This window comes from Camponotus vicinus, unplaced genomic scaffold, assembly GCF_025532165.1.
Source record: "Camponotus vicinus isolate PSW18456_S1 unplaced genomic scaffold, iyCamVici1.0 SCAF_6, whole genome shotgun sequence".
Taxonomy (NCBI): Eukaryota; Metazoa; Arthropoda; class Insecta; order Hymenoptera; family Formicidae; genus Camponotus; species Camponotus vicinus.
Window position 1 is genome coordinate 12,841,888 of NW_028141978.1, and position 13,340 is coordinate 12,855,227.

Sequence of the window (13,340 nt, forward strand, 5' to 3'; positions counted from 1 at the left end):
AATACCAATGTAGTCATATTGCAATTATTTTTAACAAAAGTATTATAAAAATTATGTATACTTTATTTTATTTTTTATGTGATTTCGTCCTTAAAAAAAATATATATAAAATAATTTAATTGAATAATAAACTTCTAAAATATATTTTTATATGTTTTTTTGCTTCATCAATTTATTTTTAGAGCAATGTACAAAGCGAAATGCTCAAAGTGCATCAATATAAGGAAAAAATATATTATAAATTTTAAACAAACGTTTAAATCGAAACGAAACTTTTTCGAAATGAAAATTGAGACTATAATCAATGATAAGAAGATATGCTATATTAATTAATTAAAATTAGATTTTTAATTTGAGTCATGAAAAGTCGTAACATTTTAAATATCAAAATCGATTCTCGTAAATGAAAAATGCTTTCTACTTGTATCAAAGTAGTCATGTGTATATAAAAGTAGCCATATATCGTTTAACATTTAAAAAATATTTTAGCAAAAATGTAATAAATGTACATGTAAAAAAATGCAAAATGTGGGGCATCTCCTCTATAGAACATATTGTGGCGTATTCTCGGAAAAAAAGATATTCAATTCTTTTGCTTAAACTAAATAAAATATATTTAAAAGTACTGAGAAAACAAGCTTCTAAAGAAAAATAAAAATTTATTTTCTTCATGATAAGTATACATATAAATTAAGTCAAAAAGTCTTCATTATCCTCGAAAGATTTTGATCGCTTGTTATTCAGAAAGAAATTAACGTAAATAGCCGACACTTTAACTTTATTTTCTCTTAATTAACAAGTTCGTTTAGAGACACAAAGAAGTGTCACAATCGATACACAAATGCAACTATTTAGAAAGGATTTATATAATCTCAGATGTTATTTAATACTTTTTAATGCATAATATTAATGTCATGCTGAAGATGGGTCAAATTATGATTTGAAACGTTCGTGTTAATACATGTATTTTAAATAATTTGAAATATACTAGTAATTAAAAAAAGAAAGAGGAAAGCGTTTTATTCTTTCTTGCGTTCCAACTATCGCGGTTTACTGGCTGTTACTTGCCAATTTTTAATTAGTTTTTTGATTATCATTATTTAAGCCAATTTTAAGTTAATTTTAATTTCTAATTGTATATATGTGTAGGATTGAGAGAGAGAAAGAGAGAAAGAGAGAAAGAGAGAGAGAGAGGGGGGAACGATTTTCGTTTGGTGGTATATACAGGCTGTATCTGAAATGATGCACTAAACTTTCGGAGCGTATTCTAGAGGTCAAAATAAGACTTTTTATCCCCATGAACATGGGTCCGCAAATGAACCCCCTCCGAGCTAGAGGTCCCTAAAATTTGGGGAAAAAATTGAAAATTGGCTGTATTTCAGAAAAAAAATTATTTGACCTTGGTTTTGACGTTACCTATCACCCTCTCTTGTGAGATAAATAAATTTGCGTTGCGGGTGTTTGGTCAATTTCACACATTTTCGCATTTTAGCTCGGAGGGGGTTACACCTACACCTACACCTCATGAGGATGCAGTTGCGGAAAATGAAAATAAGTCCACGTAAAAAAGCGCATATATATAAAATGTATAGAGAAGACTTCATTGTCTTTAAATGATTTTGCTTGTTTGCTGTCCAGAAAGAAACTAACGAAGATAGCCAGCCTTTTAACTTTTATTTCTTCGGCTTAACAACTTCGATTAAGGATGAGAGCGTATTGTTAATTTTTGACTCATCAATATCTATTAGAAATAGTCAAATTATAGTTCTATTTTAATGTCGAATATCAAATATTTTCTTATAACAATGTTAATTATAATGCATATGATATCAATACTTTTAAAAATTTTTAATTGAAATATCTTTAAAAGATTAAGAATTAAAATTATATCGAAATTATTAAAAACATTCAGCAACATATCCATAACGCTTTTAGGATTAATATAATAGTATAAAATAATTGCATATACTTATAAAAATTTGTGTGTGTGTGAATAACTTGATAAATTTGAAAATAAATTATCTAAAAATGTTACATCCTTCCGTGCACACATTTTTTTAATAGAATAATATTTTACCATTTTTGTAATACTTACACAAAATTATGAAGCTTATATATATTATGATATAATTTTACAAAATATAGTTATATTTAGTTATTTTAGTTTTCCTTTTTATCTACTTTTATTGTATTTATAAAATATTTTGGACATTGATGGAATACCATAAATCTACAATTAAAGCCAATAAATTAAGACACAAACGGCGATGGATTATTTGCTTATAAGGAAAGAATAAAAGTATGGAGAGAATACAACTTTTTAATTGCTATAAAATGCATTTTAAAAATAATTAATTAAATATATCGAACAGAAAGTTGATTTAATCATATATTAGCATTTTATTGTGTTTATTAACTGATAAGACACGTATTAGTCTGGTTTTATATTATTTTGATCTTCAAAATTGTTTCCATAACATGCTTATTATGATATCGCTTGTCGAACGTTGGCATTTCTCGGTAGTATCTCAGAACGGCAAGAGAGAGATAGAGGGAGAGAGATCAAATTAATATAGATATATTTTCAATATTAATAATAATTTATAGTAATAAAGAGTTAATTATAATCTTAATTATTATCAAAGTATTAAATTCTGATTAGCTGACATCATAATATACCAGGTGAGTTATAACAAGACAGGGTATATAACCGCTTTTAATAAAATAAAATGTGTACATTAGATATGTTGAGGACAATTTAAATAATCTTAACATACATATATAACCAACATAGTATTTTTCTTCAGAGACGATCATTTTTCTCAAAATTATTGTCTTTATAAAGATAGTAGGGGAAAAAGATTTTAATTTCACATGTATGCGTGTATTATTATATTATCTTAGAAATGAATTCAATTTAATTTAAAATCAAACATCTAATAAAGAAATTCTTTATTAAATTATGCCAATGTGATTAAATCTAATCAAATTAAATTAATATTATATATTGCATTTACTGAAATATGTACTAAAACATTATAATTCTTTTCTCTTAAAGCTAGATTTTTTAAGTAAAAGGTTTTGTAATATTTTTTATATACTGTCTCTTTTTCATACATAATAATAGCTGTAATTAAAGAAAATTTATCATTATAACTATGTAATATAAAAACTTGTGTGAAATAACTAATGTGTTAAATGATGATAAATTTGAAAACCTATGACCTAAAAACGATACAATTCATTTCTTCACATTTTTACTGGAATAATATTTCATCATTTATGGAATACAAAAAAAAAAAACGTTATTATATAATATATTACACGACGTATTGCGAAATTCATGTCAGTTGAATTTTTTTTTCGAAACCTATCTTTTAATCTACTTATATAATAAGAAAATATATTAATTTTAGACATTTAATATAAAAAGAGTTTACAATATCTGGTTACAATATCTATCAATAAATTAAGAGGCAATGAATTGTTTGCGTATAAGAAAGAAAATAAAAGTATGAAATACAATTTCTTGATTGCTCTAAAGTTTTTCAAAAATAATTACTTTCGAAATCAAATACATGTTGAGGATTAATTTAATCAAATATTATGTTTGTTGATTAATAAAACGCTTGTTAAACCTAACTATTATGATTTTAAAAGTCATTTTATTGGCATGTTTATGATAACGTCGAGCGTTGTTATTTCTCGGTAGATTCCCAGAACATTAAGATCATGTTAATATAGATAGGAAGAAATTTGGAAAGAAAAAAGTGGCATGGCATTCCTAAAAGCGTTAAGTTGTAGTCTAATATTTATTATCGCAGCGGCTCTTTTTATTGATGAACATATGTCCATACCGAAACTCGACATATTATATCCACAACATTATAACATCAACTTTGTACTAAATGTCAACTACAATGTCTTCCTTGGCGAATACAATGTCAGCATTTATATTCCTTATAAAACGCAAAATATATACGTTTACACAGAAAAGATGACTATATTTCGAGTTAGGATAACAAATGATGTACAAATATCTAAAGAAAATGAAGAAGAAGCTTTTGCCCATAACACTGATGAATTTATCTATAACAATGAAACATATATAACTACCATTTCTTTCCCGTACAATTTATCATTAGGATTTTACACTCTGAATATGAAATTTATGGGACTTTTAGCTGAAAATGGAGGATTCAGAACTTACATGAATCAACAAAATGATAGAGTGTGAGCAATTTTTAAAGTGTTAAATATTGAGGTGTTCTAATTACATTAATTTCTTGTTTCAATTCTTTACAAAGTATTCGTATTATTATCAAGGCATGGTCTTAATATATGTATATGTGTATGATTTAATAAATTATTACTAAAACATAGTTTTCTCTCTCTTACAGTTCGTAAAAAGTTGTCTGATAAATAATAAATTCAGAAAAAGCATTTTTCACATTGCACAATTGTAGTATATAATATGTTACTACTATTCTTTAAACACATTGTATTATGATATATTTTTTCTTTTCCTCGTTTTCTTTCTCTTTTTTCTCTTTTTTTCTATTTTTCTTTATAATTTCTAAGACTTCAGCGATAACTGAAAATTTTGTGTTATTTAAAATATACTGTTATACATATATGCTAGGTGGTTGGCCGCAACGCATTATTACAAATTTGCGACTCGAAGATTATTTCCACTTTTAAAAGACACTATATGTGCTAGTTATAGCATTTCTATACAGCATCATAAAAACTTCACGGCTTTATCAAATATGCCCGAAATATGGAAGAATGTAAAAGCGGATGAAAATGATATGCAATGGACACGCTTCCAAACTACTCCCGTAATGCCCGTTTATTTCATAGCGGCGAGTGTGTTTGATTTTGCATCTATTGCAAATTGGAATACCAAATTGTTGTGCAGAATAGACATACGACCGTATGCGAAATTTGCATACACAGTTGCTAAAAATATCGCGTGGTTCTTAGTAAAGGAATTGCCGTATGTCAGGAAAACTCAGGATACTAATCACATCGCGATTCCGGAGTTGCTTGATACAGAAGAGATAATATTGGGATTTGTTCTTTATAGGTAAATATTTTTTGATATAAGTAAGTATATTTAGAGAGAAATGTCAATATACATAAAAAAATAATATTTTTTCTCATTATTCAATATTATAGAGAATTCAAATTTATGTATCTTTTTATATTATTTTGTAGTTCCAATAAATAATAATAATAATAATAATAATAATAATGTATTACAGTTTAACATGTAGAGTAATTTGCGTATGTGTGTATGTGTGTTTTTTTTGTAAATGAACATATATAATATATTATTTCTTGTTTAAAGCAATTATACATTTCTTTTTTATCTATTTAATTTAATCATTCAATTTATCTATAATATAACTAATTTTCATATATGTAACATATTTATAACAGGCATTCTCGACTTTATTGTAATATTTGCGAATTATTTTTAGAGAAGAAGATATTATCTTTAATGAAGAAATAGATGCTGAGATACGCAAAATTGAAATAGCGCGAGTAATAGGATATAAGGTGGCACACGAATGGCTTTATAATGTAATCGATCCATATAAGTGGGAACCCTGGTTAAGCAAAGGCTTCGCTACATTTTTTGGAATTTATGCCGTCGATCAGGTTATTTTATATTTGGCATTAATTATTTCAATCACACACACATAATCAGAATAATGTAAAAATATTCAGACTTCTATATACAGAATTTAAAATGTTCCTAAACCTTTGTAACTGTTTTTTATCATTCAATATATACTAACGTAAGTTACATCGGAATTTTATTTCTAAAATTTCTAATCTATGCGATAAAACACAGGCCTGCGAAATTTTAGGTTTGGTGAATTACAAAAAGCAGAGTAGGTGAATCTGATAGATTTTTTGACGCTGATAACGCGAAACTGACCGCAGAATTTCTTCAGAACGTCAGGTTTTTGAGTAATTTATAGTTAAATAGCCCAAAAATGGCAATTTCGGCAAATTTCATAAATTTATTATGGAAGAACGTAATTTCTTTGAAATATTTCTGCCAATGGCATCGTATAATATTAATTTTCATTTTTCAAATCCATTTTCGATTACGTTCGCACGATTTTGGCATCGTATATTATTAATTTTCATCTTTCAAATCCATTTTCGATTACTTTCGCACGATTTTTTTTCGCTGAGATATACAAATCTGAAGTTATAAGAAAATTCTGTAACTAACCGAACCTAAAATTTCGCAGGCCCGTGTAATTAGCTCTAATTTACCACAAAAGCAATATTAAATTAAAGTATCATAATTTATATATATTAACATATATACTTTTAAATAACTTCGAAAATATATAATTTGATTGAATGTCAAAAATATGATTGAATGTCATTAGATAATTTAAAATTTTTATAAATTTAAAAAGAAAAATACAATAGCAAATGTGTGTAAATTCTTTTTAATATGTTGTAACAGTTCTAATGTATGTTGTTAATGTGTGTGAGCATTTGTTTTGATTAAATATTTATTTAGACTAAAATTTTTTCGCGTCCAGAAATTCCCAGATTTTCGGATACAAGATTTCTTTGTGGTTCAAATGCAACATGATTTGCTTCATTGGAGCACCAAGAACACATGGCCGCTCACAATCAAATCAGAATTCAATAGCTCTTTTGAAGTACCTCGTTACATCAAAGGTATCAACATCAAGCAAATAATTAATTATTGATAGACTGAATCTTTAATGCTGGATATAAAAAAACATTATAATAAAAAATAACTTAATTGTTTTACATGTAAGTTAGTTATTTTTTATAATTTATTTATATTATTGTTTATATAAATATTAATATTTACCAGAAAAATAAAATAAACTTTTGTTTATCATACAAATAAGTTGTGCCCATAAATTTATATATATCCAAGTGATGTATAGCAAATTTATTTTATTCATACATCACTTTTACTTTATAATGTCAATTTCCGTAGCAAGCCTTATGTTCTACATATTGCAAACTTTCTCAGAAGAAGTTTTCCGGAATGGTATCAAAACATATTTAAATTATTGGTGAGTAATACAGATTAAAATATAATTATATTATAAATTTAAGTACATATTTTTAAATGATTTTTTAATTTTCCTTTTTTTATAATCATATTTTACTTTGTTTGTTAATTTTTGAAATTTATTTTTGTATACTTCTCGATCTTCTTTCCTATTCCTTTTTTCATTTATGTGTTTCTAAATTTATTGATATTTAATTTTAATAGTAATTTCAAGACTTGTTAATTTTTCGTATGTTAATTTTTACCTCTTATCTTATTGTGTTTGTACTTATTATTATTTTAATTTTCTTTTCTATTTATCTATTATTTTAATTTTCGTCTTTCTTTAATTTTCCCTAACTTCTTCTTTCATCTGTATTTCCGTTTTAATTCTTGTTTTTTATATTTCCCATATGTTCTCTACTCGTGCCTTTTAATTCTTTTTATTTAAATATTCTTTTATTTCTTTACTGTGACACATTTGTCTTTTTTAATTACTATTCTATTTATTCTTTTCTACCATTTACCATCAATACTTTCTTATCGCTCTAATTCTATTTAATATAATTTACACTACTATCACTACTACTCTTTCTTTCTACTTCGTCCTTTAAAATTTTTATTGCGTTACAATATTTTTCTTAAGATATTTTCTTTTATTAATTTTTTCTTATCATTTGTTTCGATTTTTAGCTATACAAGCAGTAGTGATTTCTGGAACGAAATGCAAGCTGTCATGTCAAAATCATCTTTCAAAATAAAATACAAATTAGAAGACAAAATGACTAATTGGACACAACTAAATTATTACCCTGTGATAAATGTGCAAAGAAATTATGATGAAAACAGTTTGAATATATCGGTAGAAGATTTTAATGCAGATATATGGATATTGAATAAATATGTAGATATGAATAATGTTACGCAGACTCGTTTGAAGAATATTTCGATTGTAGTGTGGCTAGTACCACATATTTCGTATCATTCACAAATTATTACAGATCTCAAGAACGAGAATGACTCTGTATTGGTCAAGTTACAAAGTGGTAAATATTTATCGATAAATTTATTGGACTTTTAGATATGTAGGTGCTCTTTGCAAATTCATACTTTTTCTTAAAAATAATTACGTGTTTTCTTTATGCTATTGATTCCTCTCATTATTCTATGCATAAAAGCATTTAAGTAATCAAAAAATAAATATTTTAAGAGATACTTTATAGTTTTTGTTTAAAATTTTGTTAACTTAAAGTATAAAATATTTCGTAAACTATTCAATTTTTTACTATCTTACCCTTACAACTTTTTACGGGGAATATTGTAAGGAATTGATTTTATACACAAATTACATATAGAATAGTTCCATTTAAAAAAAATTAGGTTGACATTGACTTTCACATTCAAGTTCCCTATAAAGTCTTAATATTCCTATCTTCATTTCCCCTTTAAAACTCTACAACTTTTATTTGAAACATTTTTTTCCATTTTTTTCCGCCTGTTTTCGAGTTATTACTGCGTAAAAGTTAAAGTGGGACACCGTATACGTATAATTCAATGTATATATAATTTAATTTATGTTATTTAAGTTATAGAAGTAGCAAATCTTTTTATATATTAGTTAGAGAACTTTTTTTTGGTATCCAACTATGCTTAAAATTATTTAATATTTAAAAATTTAATTATTGGATAGTTTAATTATTATATTTAATTGAATATGATAATCTGCAATTTGCTACACATACATATGTATAAATTAGCTATTTTTTATTTGATTATTTTTATTTGATAAATTATGTCTACATTCTGTACTGTTATTATAATAAAATTTTACGCACGATCTAAAGATTGTACATACATTAAAACGTTACACATAATGAAATATATGGTATAATTTGATTATCAATTTTGATTATCATCAATGTAGTCAAAATGAATTTAAGTTGACATAACGTTATTAGTACATTGATTTATCAGCATGACATAATTTAATATTCAGTCCACAATTTGCTTCTTATAATAATTGCAAATTTTTAATACATAATTTCTAATACATTTTTTATAAGAATATAAGAAGATATTTCAAATTATTACTTGACAAATTCGAATTTAAAAAAAATTTAATTTAATTCATTGATAGAATTTATTTATCATACAATAGGATGTTATCGCGTCAATTATGATGCCAGGAATTGGAATAGACTTTCGCACTACCTGAACTCCAAATTCTTTGGAAAAATACATGTTGTCGATCGTGCTAAAATCATCGACGACGCATTTCATTTTCTGATGACAGGCCGACTAAATTCTACTGTATTCTTGGGTATTTCACACTACCTGTGGCAAGATACAGATTATATCGCATGGTATCCTATGTTCAAAAACTTGGAATATATCTCGGGTTTCTTTGCATATCCAGAAAGCGCATATAACCCTATAAAGGTATAAATAATATCAGTTTTTGTAAGTAATAAACCGTGCCTTTTATGTTAAATAATTTATATATTTATATTAACAATATACACAACACATTTATAACTTAAAATTATTTTCGATAAATTATAGATGAGTATACATAATATTTAACTCTCTAAGATTCACGAAACAACTTCCGCTCCTAAATTTTTATGAAACATTAATATAAAATTGTATTATTTAGTATTTAATATACAGATTGTATTATGTACTATAATTACGCATTTATTACTATGTTTTGAACCTTATAAAAAAATTGTTATATTATTTCCATAGTATTTTAAATTACAGCATATGCGTGCCCACAAACTTTCTCAATTCTTCTATAATATATAAATAAATATATAAATTTTAATATATATAATTTTTAAATATATAAACTGTTATATATATTTTAACAATTTGTAGAGAGAAATAACGCGACCATTGGGTGAGATTTTATCGGAAATAAAAGGACCCGATTTTAACCCAGATAGAACGGATTTCATTCAGGAGAACGTTTTCACTAAATTTTTGAGGCAAGAGGCTGCAAGATGGTCATGCATTTTAAGTGTTGCATTTCTTAATGATTATTGCTTTTCAATGGCCAAACATGAATTAAATTTGTATCTTTTAAGTAACAAATCTTCACCACACAAGTAATTACAGTTTGCAGTTATTTTTCAATTACGATCAGTTTATAAAAACATTTTCTCTCGTAGCGAAATATTTAATAATTTATGTGATCAAGGTATAAGATTATAAATTCTAATAATTTATTTTTATTTCATTTTGAATATCGTAGAATTTGGTTGGGATGGAAAGAATGGACATTCTGCAATGGTTTGATGACAGCGGGAAACGATACTTGGATGCAAGTGTATGATATATATTTGAAAGAATCAGACAATAGTATTTTAAAATTTTTAACTTGTTCCGAAGATCCTTCAATCATTCTCCAGTATATAAATATAATGACTAAAATGACAATAACTATGGATTATATAAACAGTTTTTGTATTATTGTTGCGAGGCATGCAAGGACTGGATTATTTAATTTCATTTTAAACAATTTATACAAAACAAAACCGAAGTAATGACTATTTTTTTATAAATATGTAATACTTATGTAATTATAAAGACTTGTTCCATTTTCTAATTATATAAATCTATTATTTTTATAGAGAAATCAGCTATATTACAGCATTAACTATATTCATTAATCACGTATATTCTAAACAACAAATAAATGAGGTAAATTTTATAAATTTATATGTAAACTCGTATACATATGTATACATGCACATATATATAATTGTTTATTAATATCTTGTTTTGAATCTCAATTATCAATATATATACTGTATTTAAATATATTTTAGATTTATGTGTTATATCTAAACATATTGTAGATATGTCTGTTCTATGATATATGTATATTCTTACATTATAAGGCAAAATTAACATTTACGTGTTGATCTAAAAAAATAATTTATTTTAGATAAAGGAATACATAGCTATTTTCAAGTATAAATATCCAGACTATATGATTAATTATGAATATCATGAAAACGGTAACACGGTAAATATTAGAAATTTAGATATACATATTTAGTTGTGAATTTCTTATTATTAAGTTTATTTATGTATTTATTTTTATATCAAATAACTATCTTATGCTAATTATGTTAATAACCAAAAATTATGACTGACTTTTATAGTATGAAAAGAAATTATTGTTGAAATAAATATTAAAATATTCCGTTTTAGGTAAGGAAATCCTTGCCACTTACAATGAATATGATAATAATGTATGTAAATCGCAAGTTAGAACTACGTTGGCATCAATTAAAGACTCAACTGTACGAATATCGATATCTTATAAAAGACTTTGATGGTATATTTAAAGAATTCTTGGCTGATTAATCAATGAAACCAGGAAAAGATAACGAAATGTAACGCATGCACATATTTACTTTTAATATATATGGATAGTTTTTGTACTTTCATTTATTCATTTTGTTTAAAAATATACATTCACGAACGAGAAATACATATACGATAACGACAACAAAGCGGTTGAGTTATAATAGAATAAAAAGTTAATGAGTTCCATTTAAATAGTGATAGTAAATTAACACGTTTTCTGTCTTTTGCAAATGTTTTATACAATTCTTCTTACAATATTTCTATTTTTTAAAGTATTGTGTACGATAATTTAAAAGAAATGTTTCCTTTAAGATGAATGCGTTTATGTAATATTTGTTATGTGTTTATGTAAAGTACATATGAAGTATATTTTATAATTATCATACAAATGTTATAAAACATAAGATAAAACTTAAGATACTAATCATAAATTCAAAGAGTTAATGATTAACGATAATTATTTTTATTGAGTAGAGTATGAAATGTAATGTGCTGGTAGATGTAACTTTTATTGTACTCTATATAAGAAAAATGTATATAATATGATATATTGAATGAGCGTCAAATAATCGTTACAACAGAAGTAACAGAATGATTTCGACTGAATAATAGTAAAAGGTAGAGAATGAACTACACCTGCCACAATGTACAAAAAGGAACTAGAAAATTGCAATCATTATATTTATAACTATAATAGCGCAGTGGTGCTAAAAAATAAATTCCTAACAGTTTTTTATAATAATTATACAATTGGTCTAGAAAAAGATGAGAGAAAGAAATGAACAAGCGAATGATATTTAAATTAGAATCAAATGCTAAATAATCTGTACTGAATTAGATTCAACAAATTGATTTGGACTTAACTTAATTTCTTTGTCGAATTTAGAATTTAAAAGTTTTGTTTGATGGAGTTTGTCAGATTAAATTCAATACAGATGATACTGATTATTTTATTTGAAGATTTAGAACAAATTACATGTTTTAATTTTTCTAATTAATACAATGACTTTTTAATATAAAAATAGCTATTTATTCTTGTAATTCGAAGACATCTAAGGATTCCAAAGTTTTAAATTGATGCTAAAAATTTATCATGCTTGCAGCACGCAAGATATTAGTGATGCGTCATCATATATAATGCATATGCCGCAAATATTTAAAATCTGTAATTTGATGTCTCTAATAGAAAATGAATTAACAATTAAGTTTATATTAAAATTAACAAAAAGCTTAAATGTTACACGTTTAGTTATGTTATATATTCGAATTGATATAAAATAATTATTCGTTATCTATTAGATATATATGTATGTGTGTCTATGTATGTATAAACTGTAATGTGAATTTGTAACAATGCGTTTACGCACCGTTACTAATTCGGTCTTTGTGCTAATAAATATATTTATGTTTCACTTTACTCGCTTCGCCTAACTATCTCACCCGCTATATTCCTGATACGCACTATCCGTCTCACTCGCAACCAGTCATGCTCGCATGCTCTCTCATTCGCACACTCGCTATCTCGCTTGCTCTCACCGCTTTGCGCATGCTGCCTCGCTCACTCGTTCGCCCGACTATCATCTCTCTCGCAGTCGTATCTCACCTGAGCGATCCGCCAGGTAGGGGAATCCCCCGGTCGAGTATATAAGCCGGTACGACCAGTGCATCGGGGTCAAATCCCGACCAGATCTCGCCCGGGCCAAGGTGTTCCTCGGCTCGACCGGGTGTCTCCGGTTACGGTCATTCAGTCCAGGTGGAGGTGTTTCTCGACTCCTGCCGGGTGTCTCCGGCATCCTGATACCAGTCCTGGTCGAGGTGTTTCTCGATCCACCGGGTGTCTCCGGTTTTCCAGTACCAGTCCGAGACAATATGTCTCTCGATTCACCGGGTATCT

At 26.3% G+C, this 13,340-nt stretch overlaps 1 protein-coding gene across 1 annotated transcript; it reads left to right on the plus strand.

The window, feature by feature from the left end:
* The first annotated feature begins 2,519 nt into the window (after positions 1 to 2,519).
* On the plus strand, positions 2,520 to 12,785 carry LOC145972630 (aminopeptidase N-like). Its single transcript, XM_083101369.1, has 13 exons — positions 2,520 to 2,682; positions 3,713 to 4,233; positions 4,643 to 5,089; positions 5,487 to 5,667; positions 6,576 to 6,717; positions 7,010 to 7,088; positions 7,760 to 8,112; positions 9,225 to 9,505; positions 9,947 to 10,176; positions 10,323 to 10,610; positions 10,702 to 10,771; positions 11,019 to 11,099; positions 11,288 to 12,785. The coding sequence occupies exons 2-13, from the start codon at positions 3,776 to 3,778 to the stop codon at positions 11,441 to 11,443; spliced, it is 2,766 nt and encodes a 921-aa protein (XP_082957495.1). The 5' UTR covers positions 2,520 to 2,682; positions 3,713 to 3,775; the 3' UTR covers positions 11,444 to 12,785.
* The last annotated feature ends 555 nt before the right edge of the window (positions 12,786 to 13,340 follow it).

Bases quoted from the DNA above. Each gene is read 5' to 3' on its own strand.
- LOC145972630 (XM_083101369.1), top strand. From the start codon at position 3,776: ATGGCATTCCTAAAAGCGTTAAGTTGTAGTCTAATATTTATTATCGCA. The intron at 4,234-4,642 runs GTGAGCAATTTT...CATATATGCTAG, and splicing joins AATCAACAAAATGATAGAGT to GTGGTTGGCCGCAACGCATT. The intron at 10,177-10,322 runs GTAATTACAGTT...TGAATATCGTAG, and splicing joins AACAAATCTTCACCACACAA to AATTTGGTTGGGATGGAAAG.